The 22,789-nt window shown below is 37.4% G+C and overlaps 1 protein-coding gene across 1 annotated transcript; it reads right to left on the bottom strand.

Moving 5' to 3' along the window:
* Positions 1-5,064: 5,064 nt before the first annotated feature.
* LOC133297593 (putative 3,4-dihydroxy-2-butanone kinase) lies at positions 5,065-20,992 on the bottom strand. The gene is made up of 18 exons (XM_061496759.1): positions 20,855-20,992; positions 20,566-20,639; positions 20,354-20,417; positions 19,985-20,097; positions 19,840-19,887; positions 19,418-19,489; positions 19,237-19,326; positions 18,868-19,041; positions 14,262-14,345; positions 11,945-12,000; positions 9,459-9,589; positions 9,285-9,377; positions 9,015-9,079; positions 7,568-7,711; positions 7,452-7,492; positions 5,373-5,456; positions 5,207-5,280; positions 5,065-5,075 (listed from the first exon to the last, which is right to left on the bottom strand). The coding sequence occupies exons 1-18, from the start codon at positions 20,892-20,894 to the stop codon at positions 5,065-5,067; spliced, it is 1,458 nt and encodes a 485-aa protein (XP_061352743.1). The 5' UTR covers positions 20,895-20,992.
* Positions 20,993-22,789: the final 1,797 nt, after the last annotated feature.

Genomic DNA, 22,789 nt, shown 5'->3' with positions numbered 1-22,789 from the left:
GGATTGGAATTATTAAAATTGGTATGCATTAAAGCTATATGGTCCACCAGCTTTAGACCTTGTTTAATTACACTTGAGTTTTGTAGGAAATTAGTTAGTGAATAGGCAAAAATGTGCGCCCCTAGTCTCCGGCCGTTCTGAGCGTGTGAGTATGTTAAAGAGTAACTTTGTGTTGTTGTATTCTATTAATTCTGCCAAATAATTCTGCCCTGCTGGAATCAACTGAGTCTTGTGGATACACGATAATAAATAGTACTTGAAAAAGGGTATTATGATATATTTTAGAATTGTGAAATAATATGATACAAAGAGGTCTCTATTTATAGAGACCAAAAAACCCTAATTCTTGACCTAATGGGCTTGGCCCAATACAACAAATACTAATAATAATAAAAGACCTAATATTTACAACACTCCCCCTCAAGCTGAGGAATAGATATTTATCATTCCCAGCTTGCTAGTAAATTCTTGAAATCTATCTGAAGGAAGTCCCTTTGTCAATAGATCAGCTAATTGACGCCCAGTGGGAATGTATGGAGTGGTAATCAACCCGCTATCAAGTTTCTCTTTGATGAAATGGCGGTCGACCTCAATATGTTTAGTCCGATCATGTTGAACTGGATTATGAGCTATACAAATAGCGGACTTATTATCACATAGCAGCTTCATAGGTCCCTCACATTTTATTTTGAGATCATCAAGTACAATTTTCAGCCACAGTAACTCACAAATGCCTTGAGCCATAGCTCGAAATTCAGCTTCTGCACTTGATCTGGCAACCACATCTTGTTTCTTACTTCTCCATGTCACCAAGTTACCGCAAAGAAACATGCAATAACCAGTGGTAGAACGACGGTCAGTCACGGATCCAGCATAATCAGCATCAGTGTAGACTTCTAAAGAGAGATTACCATCACGTCGGAATAACAATCCTTTACCAGGAGTAGCTTTAAGATACTGAAGAATTCTCTCTACTGCCTGCATGTGTTTCTCCTTTGGATCGTGCATAAACTGACTGACAACACTAACAGCATAAGCTAGGTCTGGCCTAGTATGGGCCAGATATATCAATTTTCCAACTAGCCGTTGATATTGTCCTTTATCAACTGGAGGACTCTTCTCTTCAAAGCCTATCTTGTGATTCTGCTCAATAGGAGTATTAGAGGGTTTACACCCGAGCTTCCCTGCTTCTTTGAGAAGATCCAAAACATATTTCCTCTGACTGATAAAAATTCCTTTGCTTGAATGAGCTACTTCTATCCCTAGGAAATATCTTAGTTTCCCAAGGTCTTTGACTTCGAACTCAGAGGCAAGTCGTGTCTGCAGAATCTGTCTCTCCACAAAATCATCACCTGTGATAATAATATCATAAACATATACAAGGAGCACAGTAAGCTTCCCATTTTGGGAGTGCTTGAAGAAAAGAGTGTGATCTCCTTGACTCTGTCTATATCCTAAGGTCATCATAACCTTAGTAAACCTTCCAAACCAAGCACGAGGTGACTGTTTCAATCCATACAAGGCCTTTTTTAATCGACAAACTTTATTTTCCCCCTTCACAGAATCAAAACCAGGCGGGATTTCCATGTAGACTTCTTCTTCTAACTCACCATTGAGGAAAGCATTTTTCACATCAAATTGATTTATATCCCAATTGTAATGGGCAGCAAGGGACAACAAGATTCTCACTGTATTCATCTTTGCAACTGGAGCAAAGGTTTCTTCATAATCAATGCCATAGGTTTGAGTGTAACCTTTGGCGACTAATCGAGCCTTGTATCTCTCAAGAGTGCCATCAGAATTATATTTCAGGGCATAAACCCATCTGCACCCTACTGCTTTCTTTCCGTTGGGTCTATCAATAACCTCCCATGTTTTATTTTTCTCCAACGCATTCATCTCCTCTTGCATGGCTTGAGCCCAATTCCCATCTTTCAAAGCTTCATGTACTGATTTTGGGATTGAAGTAGAATCTAGTGCTGAAACAAAGCTTTTGTGCTGCACAGAAAGATTAGCAGAGGAAACAAAATGGGAGATAGGGTATTGAGTACAAGAGGGACAGGAAGAACAAGTTTTCTTGGAACAAGATCTTTTTCCTTTTCTTAAAGCAATGGGTAAATCATCTGAAGCAGTAGTAATGGGTAAGTCATCAGAAACAGTAGTAATGGGTAAGTCATCAGACGTATTAACATCATGATCAGAAATATGAGATTCAGGACTTACCAGTGGTTCAGACGATTGAGGTTGCTGTTGAGGCAATGTGGGCTGTTTCCTTCTTTGATATACCAATTCAGGTGTTACAATCTTCCGTATCTCTGGTGTATTTGATGTATCAGTCATAGGAGGATCAGTCACAGGAGGATCAGACATAGACACATTAGGAACAGGAACAAGAGGAAGAGACACTGACACAGGTGAAGAAGTAGACACTGAAGATTCAAAGAAGGAAGGTGATGAGTCTTCTGGTGAATTATTCTCCCCCTGAAGATGAGGACCTTGGAAAAAGGACTCAGATTCCTGAAATGTAACATCCATAGAAACAAAAAATTTCCGACTTCCAGGGTGATAGCACTTGTAGCCCTTCTTATCAGGAGCATAACCAAGGAAGACACATTTAAGAGCCCTAGGATCCAACTTACTGCGATGCTGTTTATGAATATGAACAAAGACAACACACCCAAACACTCGAGGAGGAAGACTTTGCAAAGTTGGAACAGAAGGAAAAAAAGAAGTCATGGAGTGAATAGGACTTACATGATCGAGAACCCGAGTGGGTAGACGATTGATTAAGAACGCTGCAGTAAGAATGGCATCTCCCCAATAGCATTTGGGTACATGTGTTTGAAACAGTAAGGCACGAGCAACTTCAAGAAGGTGACGATTTTTCCTTTCAGCAACCCCATTTTGTTGAGGGGTGTCTACACAAGTAAGTTCATGAATCATACCTTGATTTTGTATAAATTGGGAAAAAGAGTGATTGACATATTCAGTACCATTATCTGTCCTTAGTCTTTTGATATTTTTACAAAATTGAGTCTCAATCATTTTATAAAATTGAAAGAACAGTTGTGGTACCTCAGACTTTTCACGCATTAAGTAAACCCAAGTGACACGAGTGTAATCATCAATAAAAGAAACAAACCATTTATTTCCAGAAGAATGAGGGACCTTAGAAGGACCCCAAACATCAGAATGAATAAGATCAAAAGGTTCAACACTCTTAGTAATACTAGAAGGAAAAGACACACGATGATGCTTAGCAAATTCACAAACATCACAATGAAAAGACTCAACAGACTTAGACAAAAACAATGACGGGAATAAAGATTTGAGTAAACTAAATGGAGGATGACCCAAACGCTTATGATGCAGCCAAATTAAAGAATCAGCAGTTGATTGACCATGAGACATGAATGTGTGATCTATTACTTTATTTGCGGGAGATTGTGACACCAGATAGTACAGCCCACCTTGCTCTTTAGCACTACCAATCGTCTTCCCTGTGGCGAGATCCTGAAAAACACAATGGGTAGGGAAGAAGGTTACAGTACAATTCAAATCTTTTGTAATTTTGTGAATAGAAAGAAGATTTGTGGAGAGTTTAGGAACATGAAGAACATCCTTAAGATGTAAGGACTGCTGTAAGTTTATGTCACCAGAACCCGCAACTGATGTATGTGAGCCATCAGCTATGGATATTGTATGAGTTCCAATGGTAGGATGATAAGAAATAAAGGAGTCAGCACAACAAGCCATATGATCAGTAGCACCAGAATCAACAACCCAAGAATGTTTAAAATCATTACATGAAGAAATGAAAGAATGAGTTTTGGAGCTCATACCAGTCATAGCCAAAGCACTAGTATCAGATGGCTTACTCAGATAATCAAGAATGGTTCGGAGTCGTTCCAACTCATCTGGACGAAATGCAGATTGGGTCTCATTAGGTGCAGGGGTTATTTCAGAAGAAGTAAAATGCGCTTGACCACGCATCCTTGCCATCTTTTCTAAGACAGTTTGCTTTCCATAAAGGCGAAAGCATAAATCCTTGATATGACCTGTTCTTTTACAATAAGAACACCATCGATCATTTCTCTTAGGTCTAGAAGAGGTACTATCATAAAATTTTGAAAAAGAACTCCTTTGAGAAGAGGCCATACTGCACAACAAATAGTCAAAGAAAAGCTCCAAGAAGCCACAAAATCACAAACAAATACTAAACAACGTCAGATCTGACCGGAACAGTAACACAGCGGCCGAAACAGTAACACAGTGACCGGAACAAATACCAAACAACGTCAGATCTGGTCGGAGGCAAGAAATTGGTGAAAGAACAAACTCCAAGAAGCCAAGAAATTCTGAAAAAAATACCGAACGATGTCCGATCAAAGTAGAGAGCACAGATCCAGAACCGGCTTGGAGAGACGATCAGAACCGTGGTGGTCCGCGGCCGAGAACCACCGTCACGCGCTGTCACGCGCCGGTGAAGCTGGCGGCGCGTGGGATTCACGCGCAGAGACAAGGGCGGCGCGTGGAGGCGCGTCTGACCTCCGATGGTGCTGGGTTTTTCAGGCGAAGGTCGTCCGGCGAGCGCGATGGTTTCTGTGGCTGTTCGGAGTGAAGAATCCACCGGAAAAAGGTTCCAATCACGATGAACAGGTTCTGTACGGTGGTTCTGTACGTTGATTCTGTGAACGTTTGTTTCTGGTTGTGTAATAGACAAGAAAAAGAAAGAGGAACAGTGAAGCAATGGTCTTCTCGGTCCAAGAGGTCCCCGAAAAAAAAATTCCGGTGGCGGCTGATGGCAGCGAGAGACGTAAAAAAGAATAGAAAGGTTTCGTAGGCGCGGAAGCAGAGCCCTCTGGATCGAGAGCTCTGATACCAACTTGAAAAAGGGTATTCTAATATATTATAGAATTGTGTATTAATATGATACAAAGAGGTCTCTATTTATAGAGACCAAAAACCCTAATTCTTGACCTAATGGGCTTGGCCCAATACAACAAATAATAATAATAATAATAATAAAAGGCCTAATATTTACAACAAACATCAATATCATCTTTAATTCCCAACTAGTTGGAATTGGCAGTCAATGAACAATATAAAAGCAAGAACATACTAAGGCAAAATAAATAATAAATAAGAAAAATTAATAAATATATATATAAAATAAATTGTTGCTCAATTAGGAGAATATTCTCACATTGTTTCGGTGTGACACCAGAGTGGGAGATTTTTTTCAGCTGTGTATATGCTGCCTTACAAAAAATTGTATATCTGAAAATATGTATATAAGCAAGTGTGAAAGTGAAGATAATCAGACAGCATAAATAGTATGGTTTATGGAAGACATATGAATGGCATAATACATTATCCCACTTGTTCCTCCCATAGATCGTCCAATTGACGATCCAATTTCACAAACAGTCTCTGCAGCATCATTCAGAGGATAACTGAAAAACAATAAACGGGAGTTCAGACCAGACTATGATTACAATTTAAATTGACAATGGAGCTGATTTGCAGTTTCTCAAGGGCACAAAAAAGACTAAAACAACATATATCAACAGCCAATTAGTCCAATATATGAGCAATAACTGGTCATCATTGTGCCTCCACAAAAGTGTACAAGAGTAAATATTATGTAAAGAACCTTGGAATACACCACCCCAAAAGCTAGCTCAAAGGGTGGGAGTGCTCAAGGCCTTATAAACTCCACATTAGTTGCTCTTCAACCAATGTGGGACTATATATCTCAACATGCCCCCTCACGCAAGAGCCCTCTTGGCTTGAAGCGTGGATTATGCAACAGGCTCAATCTTTGGTTTACCTTTTTTGTGCTTCCACTTTAAAGTGGGGGGCCGTGAGGATCGAACCTCAAGCTCTGATACCATGTAAAGAACCTTGGGATACTCAAGGTTCTTTACATGGTATCAGAGCCTCACCGTCCCTCACTTTAAAGTGGAATTAAAACAAAAAAGCACAAAAGGTAAACCAAAAATTGGGCCTGTGCATAATCCACGCTTCAAGCCCAAAGGGCTCTTGTGTGAGGGGGCGTGTTGAGATATATAGTCCCACATTGGTTGTATGTGCAACTAATGTGGCCTTTATAAGGCCTTGGGCACTCTCACCCTTTGAGCTAACTTTTGGGGTGGTGTATCCCAAGGTTCTTTACATGGTATCAAAGCCTCACCGTCCCTCACTTTAAAGTGGAATTAAAAACAAAAAGCACAAAAGGTAAACTAAAAATTGGGCCTGTAAAATTTCACGCTTCTAGCCTAAAGGGCTCTTGCGTGAGGGGGCGTGTTGAGATATATAGTCCCACATTGATTGGATGGGCAACTAATATGGCCTTGGGACTATATATCAAAGGGTGGGAGTGCCCAAGGCCTTATAAAGGTCATATTAGTTGCCCATCCAATCAATGTGGGACTATATATCTCAACACGCCCCCTCACGCAAGAGCCCTTTAGGCTAGAAGGGTAGAAATTGCACAGGCCCATTTTTGGTTTACCTTTTTGTGCTTTTTTATTTTATTTTAATTCCACTTTTTAAAGCGGGGGACAGTGAGGCTCTGATACTATGTTAAGAACCTTGAGGTATACCATGTTAAGAACCTTGAGGTCACCACCCCAAAAGCTAGCTCAAAGGGTGGGAGTGCCCAAGGCCTTATAAACTCCACATTAGTTGCTCTTCAACCAATGTGGGACTATATATCTCAACATATTAGCACGCCTATAATTCATGATTTTATTTATCATCACATAAGCACCAAAGATATTTATTTTCAAGTGCTTTCTCTTTAACTTTTTCCCCATTCTTAAGATCAGCGATTTGAAAACCAAACTGCACAGGCTAGTTGGACTGGTCAAAACCATGAGCTAATCCATTAATAAAGACTAATGAGACTCTTTCTCTTTATTGGGTGAAACAGCACAAACAACGAGAGTAAGAAAATGAAACAAGCCAATAGATAAATACACAACAGAATAGCAGATCATTCATGCTCCATGATGTCAGTTTCAACTCCATGGAAAGATGACTTTGCTCAGACAATAAATGTTTCTAGAAAAAAATTTCAACTAGCAATTTTTTAAATAATTCCTACTTAAAAGATATACTTTCAATAAAGCATTACAGCTTATTGAAATAGATGCCCAAGTCATTTCGAAATGGATGATTGAAGTGTTAAAGGTGAAATTAGGTAATGCAATTATTACAAAAATGATTGGTAGGAAATTCTGAGATGTAATCAAGATAAAAGCTTTTGTAACTTATCATTATCAGGTCATGAAAGTTTACTAGTGCACTTTTCTGAAAGGGGTTTTACAATAGTCAGGAAATCCAACAAAAAATGAATAAGCATACTTTGCAATAACATACGTGCACTCTTGCAGATAGCCCACAATGTTTTATGTTACCCTCAGCAAGATGGAGCACAAACTTACTTTTTTATGTCCTCGAGAATTGCTTTTGCACCTCTACACATCTGCAAAAGTAAACCAGATGTAGTAAGTCAAGCACTCAATACATCAACAATTACAATTTTGAGGATAGGACTCACAGTTGACCCGCAGTCACCATCACCAACTTTGCTATCCCATTCATTTAGATTGTCCTTAAGATTTATAATTGCATTTGTGGCAGCTTCTATGGCTTCCTTAAAAACTTGGCCTTGCTCATTTAGTTGAAGTGACCGACTCCGCGGCTTATGTAAAGCAAATATAGAAACCAGATTTCACAAATTGTCAATACAAAATATTATTAAAAAAATAATAAAAGAAAAAAGCGGATAACAAAGTAGTTTATTTCCCTCTAGCCTCTAGAATAAACATGTTAACACTTTACAGTCTTTACATTTAAGCATCACAAAACAGTTAATAATCATTATTACAAACAAAATTAAAAGTAGCCAAAAATGGACAAGAACTCTTACATAAATATGCACACAAATAAGAGATAGAAAGATAAATTCTGAAAAAGGACACGCAATTTACAAAGAGACATGAAGGAAAAAAATTTACTGAGGGGAGGGGGGTTAACTTAATACTAAGGAAGATAACTGGCCTGATATAGAATAAAAGTCACTATAAATTCAATTAAACTGATAATTTGATTGGATGCAGTCCTGATTCTTTACAATTTTGATATTTCACTTTTATTATGATTTGCTTAAGTAAATGCATATACAATAAACAAAATCCATCTCTAATACCAATTGATAATCTTCACACGAGTTCCTAAAAAAATATAAGAATTCACTCCAGGTTTTAGATACATTTTATGAATATGGAAGAGGAAGATAAGGTTAATAACATATATTTGAGGACGATGCCAGTGAAACTCCAGATCCAGATGGCTACAAATGTGAAACCAGTGACCAGATGCTGGTGAGGGGCTTCTGGCAACAAGCACATCAATAGCTGGTGTAAAGGGAAGGGCTTTAAATGGTTGAAGTTGAACTATTGCACTAATATCAAGAACATTTCTTAAAACAAGATTAAGGAAATTTGAGGTCAACACTATTTTCTATAAACCAGTTGGAGAACAAAGGTAACTGGAAACAACATCAGATAAGACAAAATTAATGAAATAAGACAATATAAACATGAAATACTGCTATACATAATTTTTCTCTCTTTCGACATGGTTATGAGCTAGAAATGTCTTATTACATAAGTTCTACTTCAATGAGGTATGCATTTAAGAAGAATTATAAAGGTTCTGTAAATTTTTATATGAAAGAAATTATTAGGCCAGTAGGGGTCAAAGAGCAGCAAACCTTGGTAATCCAACAAAGCTTGTAACAAACACACAAATCAAATACTAGTCAAAATTTCACCACAAAAAATTTAGTTGGATGATGCATACATATCTAATTTTAATTAAGAATTTCATATGATCTTCTTCATATGTTTGTGATTAAATATAATTTTGTTCTTAAATATTTTCTAGACAGTAGTTATTACAAATGTCAGAGAAGGAAAATAACACACTTTCCACGGATGTACCTCTTCTCTCTTTGCTGACTGAGATGGTGGAACTGGAACAGGAATCTTAGCAGGTGGGTGATTACCTGTAAGCAAACTTCAAAAGTTCAATGGATGTTTAATTTCATTAATTTTGCCTCCTTCTATGTTAAAGTTGACATGTATTTTTAAAGAGGTCAAAGTCGTGTTGGTACTAGAACAATACAGATCAGCCACATATAATAATAATGACATTGTAAAGTCTCCGTTAAATGAATTTAACCAAAGGAAACAACCAGAGTAATTACTAACCATCTACAGCAACAGGCCAATAAGGAGCTTTAGTTGCAGCATCTAATCGTTGAAGAATAGATGCATCAGCCTTCATGATAGAAATTGAGAAACCTAAAGTAACACAAATGCTAATCAGAACTGTTTAATGAATCACAAAGAAATGCCAATAGATCATTATCTGCGGTAACAAACCTGCCATGTCAAGAGAAGTAATAAATGACCCTGTATAAACCCTATCAACAGCAAGTCCATGCTCCAGCTGCAATTTTGGGACTGCTTTTCCTGCTACAATCATTAGTTCCATTACAGGGGTGCCGCCTAACCTGCATTTGAAGAATCTCAGTTAAGGTAAATAAAGCCTCTCCTTAAAGCCAATTTTTCTGCTGTAAAGAAATCCCAAACATTAATAAAAGTATGGTCTAATGTAACATTTGAACTTGTTACGACTGGCATCCGCAATAGGGGTCAGCCCTCTACTTGGAGAGTCTATTCTAGAAGGAAAAAGAATGTACCAGTGAGTTAGTTACAAAGTTACTTACGGAGCAGTGAGTATAAATAGAGAGGAGAACAATTGTAAAGATACTTAGTGACTTTGTTAGTTAGAAATAAGGCTGAGGTGAGGCTCAGTTTCCGGGAACCATTACCGGTAGGAGGCTAAACTCTTGTACCTGCTTTGTCTTCTTGATCAATAAAGATTTCCAGAATAGTTTCTTTTCTTCTGTTTCTCTTTTCCCTAATCAGAGCCTAACAGAACTTCACTGAGAGTTTGGAATAACTAAAAAGTTATTTATTTAAAAAAAAATAGTAGTAGGACTCGTCGAAAAAATATTTATGACTTTGTGGTCATGAATCATGATTACATGTGAACTCACTTCTCAGAAATAACTTCACTTAGTTCATAGTCACACTGATGAGAAAGGAAGTATAGAGGCTTGAACTCCTGTAGTAAAAAAAAGGTACACTTAAAACAGTAAGTCGTTAAAAAGTGTATTTAGCTAAAACAAATCGCTGATGTGCACACTCATATTCACACAAGCAACATATCCACTCATTTTATTAGCCACTAGATATATATTAATTAAAAAAATCTAAAACAAAAGGGCCAAAACCACATAATTCTTGATAGCCATATAAGCCATTTGCATAATTAAAACTTATTGCAAGCTAAATAAAAGTAGATATATCTTCGAAAATATAAAAATATATATTTTTTAAAATATATCGACTTTTATTAGGCTGCAATTTAAATTTAAATTTAAATTTTGCAAATGGTTATATGGCTATCAAAAAATATTTTCGAAAATATCAAAAAAATAAATAAATAAACAAAGTAGGTTTCCTCTAAGGTTTTGCATTGAGTCTTAATCTTTTTGTCCTAGTTATGATGAGCAAATAAAAGATATCTAAGACGAGGCACTATGGTGTATGCTATTTGCAAATGATATTGTGCTTATTGATGAGATTAAGGTTGATGTTAATCCTAAACTAAAATTATGGAAAAGCATGTTGGAGTCCAAAGGATCAATGTTAAGCAGGAATAAGGTTGAATAAATGAAGGGTGAGTTCATCAGGACAAGATAAGTGAATATGCTACGACAAAAGGTACCCAAGAAAGATGCATTTAGTATGTGAGATCAATCTTGCAAAAGATGGGAGAGATTGATGAGGATGTAAACTATATAATCAAAGTAGATTGGATGAAATGACTTAGTGCATTAGAATTTTTGTGTGATCGTAAAATCTCTTTTAGGCTAAAAGGAGAATTTTATAGAGCAACAATAAGGCTTGTAATGCTATATGGAGCTGGATATTGACTAGGAAGAAAACAATATGAGCATAAAATGGGAGTAGCAGAAGTGAGGATGATAAGCTGGAAATCTGATAATAGAAGATTGGATAAAATATGAAATGAAGACATCCGACAAATAGTTAGATTAGTTCCATGGAAGAAAAAATGAGAGAATATAGATTGAGAAGATATGGGCATGTCTTTGTAGACCCTTAGATGCTCCGGTAAAAAAAAAAAGAAGTTTGTTACTGAGAGCATGAAATAAAGAAAGAGGTTGACCGACATTTATGTGGGGGAAAATAGTCAAACAAGACTTAATGTAGTGAGAAATACATTGGGTTTGTCTTAGGAAAAAGTGGAGGAAAGATATTAGCATTGTGAATGAGTATAATTGGTGCTTTTAACTTTTCTTTTTCTCCGCTCTCTGTTTTTCTCTCTGACAAAAAATAATAATTTACTTTTTCAATTTTTCTATGTTTTTGTTTATCAATTTATTTATTTTATTGTTTATTATTTATATTTATTATTTATTATTTATTTTTCCTTATTTTTTTTCTTGCTTTTATATGGTTTTATCGAACCTCAATTACTTTGGGATAAAGGTGGTGATGATATTGATAAAGTTAAAAAAAAAGAAGTCAAAAGTCAAAAAACAATTTTGAAAAAGCCTCGTCAACAATATTGATGTTTAACTTCTTTTTCCAATGTTATGTCATCACAAGATCTATGAAGCTCACTGTAATCAAACATGCAGACACATACTCAAGTGAATATTTTTGTAAAATGGTGCCTATGATTCAAATATTATTTATGAAGAAATTTCGGAGCTATCCTAAATTGCAAAGAGATAAATTTGGTTATCAAGCAAAGACAATATTAATGAACCTACCCATTGACCATGAGGACCACTCTACAACCTCGTGTTATTGGAACATAGTTTGTTTCCTGCAAACATTACCAAAAGAAAAATCATTGTAACTTTGACTAGAAATAAAAGGCTTCATTGTGAAATTGTATGCAAAAAGGGATACAAAAACATAGGTATGTACTTTAACAAAACCACTCACATAGAAGCAAGAAAGTATAACATTGTGATAATCAAATGCAATATTCAAGTTTTTCCCTCTATATTTTCTTGATATCTCTCCTATCTATTCTTATTAATAGAAAGGGGCAACCTGGTGCTATAAAACTCTCGCTCTGCGCAGAGTCTATGTAACGCTCGGCCACTTGCAAGAATCAATGACTGTCCCCACACACTAACACGAGACTTTTCAGTGTGCTTTGTCCTCACTCACACACTTCCCGGGAAAACTTCTCAGGAGGTCACCCATCCCAGAATTGCTCCAAGTCAAGCACGCTTAACTGTGGAGTTCTTCCGATCCGGGCTACCGAAAAGTAGATGCATCTTGTTAGTATAGATAGTACCAATTAATTCTTATAAGTCATTCCTAACTGTACCGTCTCATACCAGCACAGTCGCTAGAATCCCTCTCTTTCGAGTGTTGATTCGATTCATTCATGAACCCCCAAGTTGCAAGATTTGGCATGAGCCGCTCATTGTCCGTGCCCTTTCGCACCGGCGATGACTCCCTGCCTTTGCCAGCTCTTGGGATGTTACATGCCCACCAGCTTCGGCCTGGTTCGTCCTCCAACCACACCGTACTGGAAGAGAGGCCCTGCTCTGATACCACTTGTAACGCCTGACAACTTGCAAGAATCAATGACTGTCCCCACACACTAACACGAGACTTTTCAGTGTGCTTTGTCCTCACTCGCATACTTCCCGGGAAAACTTCCCAAGAGGTCACCCATCCCAGAATTGCTCCAAGTCAAGCACGCTTAACTGTGGAGTTCTTCCGATCCGGGCTACCGAAAAGTAGATGCATCTTGTTAGTATAGGTAGTACCAATTAATTCTTATAAGTCATTCCTAACTGTATCGTCCCATACCAGCACAGTCTCTAGAATCCCTCTCTTTCGGGTGTTGATTCGATTCATTCATGAACCCCCAAGCGGCAAGATTTGGCATGAGCCGCTCATTGTCCGTGCCCTTTCGCACCGGCGATCACTCCCTGCCCTTGCCAACTCTTGGGATGTTACATGGATGTAATGTCCCACATCGGTTGGAGAGGGGAACGAAGCATGCCTTATAAGGGTGTGGATACCTCTTCTAGTGTGAGGCCTTTTGTGGGGTGTCCCAAGAAACAAAACCGTGAGCTCGACGGTGCTTGTGCGCGGGGCAAAGCGGACAATATCATGCTACAGGGTTTGGGGCTGTTACATATGGTATCAGAGCCTGGCCCTGGACCGGTGTGTACAGCGGGGACGCTGTATTCCCAGTGGGGGAGGATGTAATGTCCCACATCGGTTGGAGAGGGGAACGAAGCATGCCTTATAAGGGTGTGGATACCTCTTCTAGTGTGAGGCCTTTTGTGGGGTGTCCCAAGAAACAAAACCGTGAGCTCGACGGTGCTTGTGCGCGGGGCAAAGCGGACAATATCATGCTACAGGGTTTGGGGCTGTTACAGTTTAGGGAAGGGCTATGACCTCTAGGACACATGGCAACAACACTAACGATTGTGCCAAGGCTCTCCTTCCTATTTATACTTATTAATATTGATATAACATAGCAAGAGTGGGTTTGGTTTCTTTGGAATCTCCAAGATATAAACATTAACCTTAAAAAATAGGAGTTGAGGTTAGTACCCCGTTATTTGAAATGTAAAAGAAAAATCATCGACTCTCTGTATTCTTTAAATAAGAATAAAATAAAAACCCGGCTGAAATTCACTCCAGGCCTAGACTGTGAAAAATAAAACAAGAGAATACATACATAGACAAGAAGAAAATAAATATTCAAAGTAAGTACCAGAGTTCCAAAGACAAGAATATAGATATACTGCCATTAAACCATACAAGGAGATAATAGAAAAGGAAATCTTCTAAATCAAATGCAGAGGAAAGAAAAAACATAAAAACACACAGAACTCAATACACAAACTTTTCAGTCTCCCGGAATATCAGATGTAGAAACAGCCCCAAAACAGTCATAGGCTGAGCACCAAAAGTCATTATAACACATGCACAAGTAATTTCATTTATCCTTGATGTGGTGACACATTACATGCACTAGGCATTTGTTCCCATCTGTATATCCAATAAATAAATTGAACCAAGCATTTTCCATACAATATTGTGGCATACCGGAGATAATATTTGCTTAAGAACATGAGAAACCACTATGTCTACGGGCTGAAGATCTGCCACAACTGCACCAGGTTCTCCATGCTGCATAAAATTTGGGATTTGATTAAGAAATGAAAGCATTAAGAAGTGAAAATAAACTTCAATCACTACAGAGTTAAATTGCAAATAATATTATTTGTAATTTTTTTCTTATTACGGAATTTATTAATGGTCTTCACCTAATGGCTTAAGCTTTTGAATTAAATTGGTTCTTTACATGATATATCTATGTGACCAAGTGGTCATAAGTTCGATTTTCACCACCCCCATTCTATTAATAAATAATTAAATATTATAGAGTTTCTTAGCATAGGTAGGCGGACCTATGCATTGTCCACCCTTCAAGCCTAATGAGCTCTTATGTGAGAGGGTGTATGATAGGTATCAATAGAACAAATTCAAAGAAACAACTAAACAGAAGCATTTTACTATGAAATCAGAAGTACATTGACAATTACAATAGCAAAAAGAAATACAATGACAATGACAACAATAACTAAGGTTGATTACAGTAACAGGGGACTGAAACAAAACCAAGGGAAATTAAAAAGTTAAACCAGTCCTAGAGCTATTCGAGAGGCCTTAGTCTCTCCCAAGTTCCAGCCTAATATCAGATCCAAAGATGATTCCTTATGCTTCTCATGCCCTCCTCTTATTCAGCTCATTTTCCCGCCTTTTCCTCAACCGTTTTCAGTTGCACATCCCTTCCAAATACTTCCCCTCCTAACAAACCATTAACCAACTGACTTGCTTGAGTCTGGGCCGTATCAATACTTTCCCCCCAAAACAATCACCTTGTCCTCAAGGTGAGTACTAATAACGATAATGTTGCCTCTGGGATCCCATTGCTTGAACTGTAATGATCCATTAAGGTAAGAGCTAGCATAACCTCTACCACCGGGATCCCACTATGTGAAAGGTATATGCCAATGGCTTTCTAAAACTGTAAAGAACCAATTCAACCCAAAAGCTTAAGCTGTTGGGTGAGGCTACATTAATGGTTTTATATATCTCAACACGCCCCCTCACACGAGAGCCCACTAGGATTGAAGGGTGGACAATGTACAAGTCCACCTACCTGTGCGAAGAAAGAGATTTCACTAGAAAGAAAGTGGGGGGCGGTGAGGATCGAACTCGGGACACGAGGCTCTGATACCATGTAAAGAACCAATTCAACCCAAAAGCTTAAGCTGTTGGGTGAGGCTACATTAATGGTTTTATATATCTCAACAAAAACATAAGAGAGCCCACCAGGGTCCCATTCCGCTTCTGCACTTGAACCCTTATCTACCCGTTTGAAACTAGTAACATGAGCTCCGTTTATCAGAATTCCAATAGCAGACAAAACAACCTCATCAAGTTGATGAACAACATTAATAATAGTAGAAAAATGCCTTGTTTTGAATATACCTTTCCTCCAGTTCACATAACTAGGCAGTGAATATTCTTGTGTGCCTTCCATTCTCAAAAAATCAGAATCTTCAACATATAAAATACCCTATTTATCTTCATTAACTATGCGAAACCTATTATGATTTTGTTCCAAGATGTCAAAAGCATAATTCCTACAAAATCCCACAAATTCCACCTTAGTTTTAGGCCATGGAACCCCAACAACCTTCTTGAATTCCTCTTCAATGAACAAATGCCCTTTCCAAAATTGTTTTCTTTCTTCAACATCAAAGAGTCAATTGCATACCTCGATATGATGATTACCTCAAAGTTGCCAAGCTCACGCCATGGTTCAAGACAGCCCCAAGGTCTCCACTCCGTCGTTCTCACTTTTGACTATCAGCCATGATCCCAGATGGTTCGAAACCAAGCTACTTGGGCTGGTCGTACTGATATCCACCGTCACCCCCTCTTCTTCGTTGTTCCTCACCTGATGTTCACCTCTATTCACCGTTGTGCTAGTCACTGGTTCTCCTCCTTCCTCGTCGCCATCAACGTCGACTATTAACACGTGCAGCCGTCGGAACTGACATTTGTGATTCGGGTTCCATCGTTCGTTACACTTGATGCACAACCCCTTCAGCTGACGATCTTGGAGCTCTGCCTGTGAGAGTCGTCGACTGCCGCTCGCCTGACCATCCGTCCAGTGGCCACCGTCGTTAGCCTGATTGACGATGCCTGTGGCCCCCTTCGTCGTTGTCCTTTGATTTTCGTTGTTTGGTGCCCTAAAGCTTTGGGAGCCCGAAGCCTTAGAACTTAGTGCATTGGGTTGCCCACTAACCCAACCCGAGTTTGCTGGGTTTAGTGAACTTGAACCAGTCCACCCTCCAACTTTGTTTTCATGCGAGATGAACCAATTACGTTGGGCCCGTCCTCCTTTGTTGAGCCCACTTGACCCAACCTTTCCCCTTGTACCTAATCATTCCTCCATCCAAGCCACGTTCCTCTTCTCAATCTTCAGAGAAAATTTTATCATCTCTGTCAAGCTAGTGGCAGGGTGCATAATCAACTCTTCACGGAAGTTACTCATAACGCCATTGAGCCACGCCTCTCTAAGCAGTTCCTCGTCCTTAAATTGCAAAGCTCTGATTACCTTCTCGAACTCGCATCTGAGCTCAGCCACCGTTCCACTCTGTTTAAGCGAGTCTAACGCTCTATAATGATCGTCTAATGATTCTGGTTGAAATCGACTCATAATTTCCTACTTGCCCACTTTGTGTTTCTCCACCACAAGCTCCCTCTGCGTTTCCATTTCTAGAGTAGAACGTAATAGCTCTGTTTTTGATTTCAAAGATTCCCGTTCGTCTTCTTCCTCTTGAGTGTCTTTCATCTCGTTCTCCTCAGAACATTTGCTCCACCTTCCTCTACGTGATCGTTCTCTAGAGAGATTCTTGGTGTTCTGAAGAATCTCACCAAGGATTCTAAGTATCTCGCTATGATTTTCTTCAACTTGCCTTTCTCTTTTCTTCCATTCTTCAAATCTATTTTCCAGTTGCATCTCACCCTTCCTCCAATTTTCGGACCTGTTTTCCATTTTCTTTTTCTTTTTTCTGATTGGTGTGGTTCAAAGCCCCCTAGATCGGAGAGCTCCAATACCAATTGATAGGTATCAGTAAAACAAATTCAAAGAAACAACTAAACAGAAGCATTTTACTATGAAATCAGAAGTACAATGTATCAGAGATGGCAATTACAATACCAAAAGGAAATACAATGATAGTGACAGCAATAACTAAGGTTGATTACAGTAACAGGGGACTGAAATATAACCAAGGTAAATTACAAAGTTAAACCAGTGCTAGAGCTATTCGAGAGACCCTAGTCGCTCCCAAGTTCTAGCCTAATTTCAAATCCAAAGATGATCCCTCATGCCCTCCTCTTATTCAGCTCACTTTCCCGCCTCTTCCTCAACTGTTTTCAGTGCACATCCCTTCCAGATCATTCTTCTCCTAACAAACCATTAACCAACTGACTTGCTTAGGCCTGGGCTCCTAACATCCCTTTCACACAGTGCCTTCGAGATCCCATTGCTTGAACTGTAAGGATCCATTAAGGTAAGAGCTGGCATAACCTCCACCATCGGGATCCCACTGTGTGAAAGGTATATGCCAATGGCTTTCTAAAACATAAGAGAGCCCACCAGGGTCCCATTCCGCTTTTGCACTTGAACCCTTATCTACCCGCTTGAAACTAGTAACATGAGCTCTGTTTATCAGATTTCCAGTAGCAAACAAAAAAACCTCATTAAGTTGACGAATAGCATTAATAACAGTAGAAAAATGCCTTGTTCCGAATATACCTTTCCTCCGGTTCACATAACTAGGCAGTGAATATTCTTGTGTGCCTTCCATTCTCAAAAAATCAGAATCTTCAACATATAAAATACCCTGTTTATCTTCATCAACTATGCGAAACCTATTATGATTTTGTTCCAAGACATCAAAAGCATAGTTCCTACAAAATCCCACAAATTCCACCGTAGTTTTAGGCCATTGAACCTCAACGGCCTTCTGGAATTCCTTTTCAATGAACAAATGCCCTTTCAAAAATTGTTTTCTTTCTTCAACATCAAAGGGCCAATTGCATACCTCGATATGATATTTGATTACCTCAGAGTTGCCAAGCTCACGCCATGCTTCAAGACATCCCCAAGGTCTCCACGCTCCGCCGTTCTCATTTTTTACTATCAGCCATGATCCCAGGTGGTTCGAAACCAAGCTACTTGGGTTGGTGGTACTGATATCCATCGTCACCCCCTCTTCTTCGCTGTTCCTCGCCTGATCTTCACCTCCGTTCACCGTTGTGCCAGTCACTCCTCTTCCTTAATCGCTTTCGGTTGCACATCCCTTCCAGATCCTTCCCTCCTAACAAACCATTAACCAAATGGCTTGTTTGGGCCTGGGCCGTATCAATATATTAGAGAAATATAATGTAAAACCATTAATGTAGTCTTCACTTAACAACTTAAGTTTTGGGTTAAATTGATTCTTTACATAGAAGAACTTATTTTAAGGATATAAAAATTAGAGTGACATATTGCACTATAGAAAATTTTTTGGGGCTTTATAATTTTTGTTTCGAAAGAGAAGGTGCCTAACTAAAGGTATCTTACAATGCCAAGACCCAATTCCATCTTTGTTGGGCCCAAACGATCCGATGTAACCTGACCAGGAAGTGTGCAAATGGATAATGCAACACCCATCGTCCCCACCATTTCAGATGCACGTTTTGCTTCTGCAGCAACATCAATGAGAGAAAGACCAGCAGCAGCAGCAGCTCCTGCAACCTGCCTCACCCAAAACAAAAATATCATTAAATAAGCAAATAAATAAGAACTTTGCATTATTTTATGATGTGTTAATATTCATAATGCTACTTTCAACAAGAAAATAAATTCACATTATTACACACCCCAGAAAGTCACTTCCTATAGTTGGAAGAAACAGAATGCAATAAAACAGAAGGGGCTTTGTGAATAAACCTTATGAACAAGAATAGTGCCTGCCAAACCTCTTCTTCCGGCAATTCCTCGAGGTGGAGGTAAGGCACAATCATCCCCAACAATTACAGTCTGCATGATGCAAAATACTTGTCATACTTATATAATGTCAATTGTTATAACTTAAAGGTGAAAACAATGGTCATCTAAGTTCTAAACATACCTCTACTTTATAACCTTCAGATTTTGCTTGCTCAGCAGCCAAACCAAAGTTCAAACGATCACCGGTATAGTTCTATGAACACCAAAATTTGAACACTATGAATCCATAAACAAAAGCAGATCCTAATGACTCCTCATGATCTGACTGACCACACTAGTGCAAGAAGCACAGATTATCCAAAAAAGAAAAAGAAATTATTCACTGCTCAAATCTGATTTTGCAGGGTGCCAGAATTCTTTTAATAAAAAATGCAATTTCCTTTAATCTTTTCACCTCATATTGTCTTAATTAAGCAGGCATCAATTTCTTATTTCTATGTATAGAACATCAAACACAGATACTGATCAGAAAGAGCAGCATAAAAACATGTACTTAACAAAGGAAAAGGGTTAAAGTATTAGTTAAGAAACCATAAATAATACCGTAACAATCAGAAGACATCCCATAGGACCAGTTACAGCTCGTATCCCCTAATTTAAATGAGAATGAGCATCAGAAGAATACCAGTACATTTATAATTGAAAGGGTGATATACACGTCACTTTCAACAATAAGAAGGAATCATACAGCTAAAATTGAATCAACTGGCGGAGAGGTAAAGACATCCCCCAAGATGGCTGCCGTCAGCATACCTTCTCCCACATATCCAGCTTGAGCAGGCTCATGGCCACTTCCTCCCCCTGTATCGGGAATTGTAAAGGTACATAACAATTCTGCTCATTTACGAATAAAAACTAAGAAATAGGTCAATTTGGTCTGGTTCACTCTTGACAAGTATCAGGGATGGTTAAGGAACATATTTTTTTTCTTTCCAGTGATTAATCCCAATATATACTCTGATTCGAATCCTAAGAATACAATTTCTTAAAATCGAAGCACTAAGATTTTATGATGTAGAAAAGCCAAGTGGCACTACAAAGAGAATTCAATGAAGACCTGATATGATTGCAACTTTATCATAGGTTGTACATGAAACATCGGCACGTAACACAACCTTCACCTGCATTCCATGCAGGAAATAAAAGAAAATGAAACATGTTGAGGAACATTCATAGTTGATAGGTACAGAAAAGAGAGAAATTTGCATAACCCAAGGCCATGGCGAATTGGCGATGCATGTGATACTGATGTGAGAGTGATCACATCACCTGAGGAAAGCCGTCTAAATAGTTTAGAGCAGGATAAGTCTCGACGAGACCTTCAATGAACTCAGTAACAACATCTGCAATTAATCAAATAGAAATAGAAATTCGAAAATCAAAAGAGCAATTATACACAGCCAGGTTGCAGCATGTGGAATTAACAGAAATCAATGCAACTGCTTCCTTGTCCGAGGCTCAGTGTGAATCGGTCAAAGGTGAACATGAATGAATGAATGAACTCATTTCGAATAAGGAGAAATTCAAAAAAAAAAAAAAAAAAAAAAAAATTGCATACCGTTGGGATGGTTGATGAGCTTCTTAGCTGGAAATGCCATTGAATCAAATCGAATCGATCAACTCAAAGTCAAACCAACCCTACAAATAAAACAGAAATTCTACTCCTATCTCCACTCCTTATCTATCCTTCAACAAAAGTAGGATATTGTTAGTATCAATTTTTTCTATCACTCAATTATCACTTTAATCATGGATCCAAAAGTTTTTTTCTCTCTCTCTTTTTGTTTAAATTTTCTTAGAATCCAATGATGATTAAATTGTTAATGAAATGATAGTAAAAAAAATTAATAATAAAAATATCTTACCTTATATGTATTCCTATTCTTTATTTAGAAGTAGTATATTTATATTTATACTATCACTTTAATCACCATTGAATTTAAAAGTTATTATTTTTTTCTTTCCTCATTCAATTTTTCCTCTAATCCAATAATAATTAAAGTGGTAGTAAAATTTTTTGGTAATATGAATATTCTACCTCCTCTATCAATTGGTGTAATTATTTCCATAATATCTCATTGATAGGTTATTCTACTTACTTATTTTTTATGTCTGTCTTCTCTATCAATTTCCAACTTTGTTAGATCAAAAATAAATAAGATGAGAGAAAAATGGCAAAAGTTAATTAAAATTATGATATAACGGTATTGAAAAATGAAAAACAAAGTAAGCATAAAAAAAGTAGATACAATATCTAATCCATTTTAAGTTTTAAGTTTTTCTATTACATAATTATTAGGGGTGTTAACGAGCTTTGATCTTAACGTGCCAAGCCTGTATTTAAACGTGTCTGACTGCCTTAGCCTGTTACTTGTTACGAATATAATATTGGTCTGTGACCTGGTTTATTTACAAAAAAATAAAAGCATGTGTGAAGCCTGTCTTAGCCTGTTAGCATGTTAAAGAATAAAAATAAGAGAACAGAATTTCACAAAAAATCAATTTCCAGATAGAAACCTTAGCTTCCAATTTGCAGCAATAATTTACAAAGTCTACAATAAATAAAAAAATTAAAGTGAGGGAAGGTAGATAACAGTTTATATTATCTTAGCCAATTATAAAAAAAGTGCCAACAAAAATAAAAATAAAATAAATAAAATAAAAAATAAATTGACATAAACGAGCAATGCACAGTGGAACGAATGAGTTTTTGTGGGTTTGTTTGTGTGAAGGAGGATGAAGGATAATATAGAACAGCACTATTAATTCTATAAATATACATAAATTCAATATATATCCAAATAGCATAATATAGAACAAAATCATTCAAAAAGTCTGTTAAACAATTAAAATGGGGTGAAATAAATTGATGAGAGAGAGTTATTACAAGTAGTATAAAAAGTATAAATAAATATTTATATACTAGGCTAGCCTGGGAGGCTCTAAAGCCGAGCTTCTGAATTAGAGCCTGAGGCCTTTTTATTAAACGAGTTTTTATACAAGTCCAAGTCTAGTTCCAACACGAGCTTTTATTAAACGAGCTCAGGCCTTTGCGAGCCGAGTTAAAGGCCCCTGGCTCGTTTACCACCCCTGATAATTATCTTCTTATTATACCCTTTCAGATCTTTTTTTTTTTTTAAAACAACAAGCAAAATTTATTTATTTTAAAAAATACATGTTTTTTATAAATATACATTACTAAAATGTTTTTGAAAATATTATCACGTGACATATTTTCTTTTAATCATAATCTTGTAAGTTTTAATAATAAAATTATTCAAATAACTCTTTAGAAATAACATTATTACAAACATTATTAAAAAGACAATGAAAATATTTATTTAAGCTCCATGATGCAGTATATCCCTTTCTTTTCTGTAATAAATCTTGTCTTGATTTAAGAAAATATTCAAATAATATTATAATATTATTTAATTTATATATTATTATTAATATATTTTTATTTTTATATTATTATATTAACATGGGATAT

The sequence above is a fragment of the Gastrolobium bilobum genome, unplaced genomic scaffold (assembly GCF_033153095.1).
Source record: "Gastrolobium bilobum isolate Gb01-03AN ecotype WA unplaced genomic scaffold, APGP_CSIRO_Gbil_v1 utg89274, whole genome shotgun sequence".
NCBI lineage: Eukaryota > Viridiplantae > Streptophyta > Magnoliopsida > Fabales > Fabaceae > Gastrolobium > Gastrolobium bilobum.
This window is presented reverse-complemented; position numbering and strand designations above follow the sequence as displayed.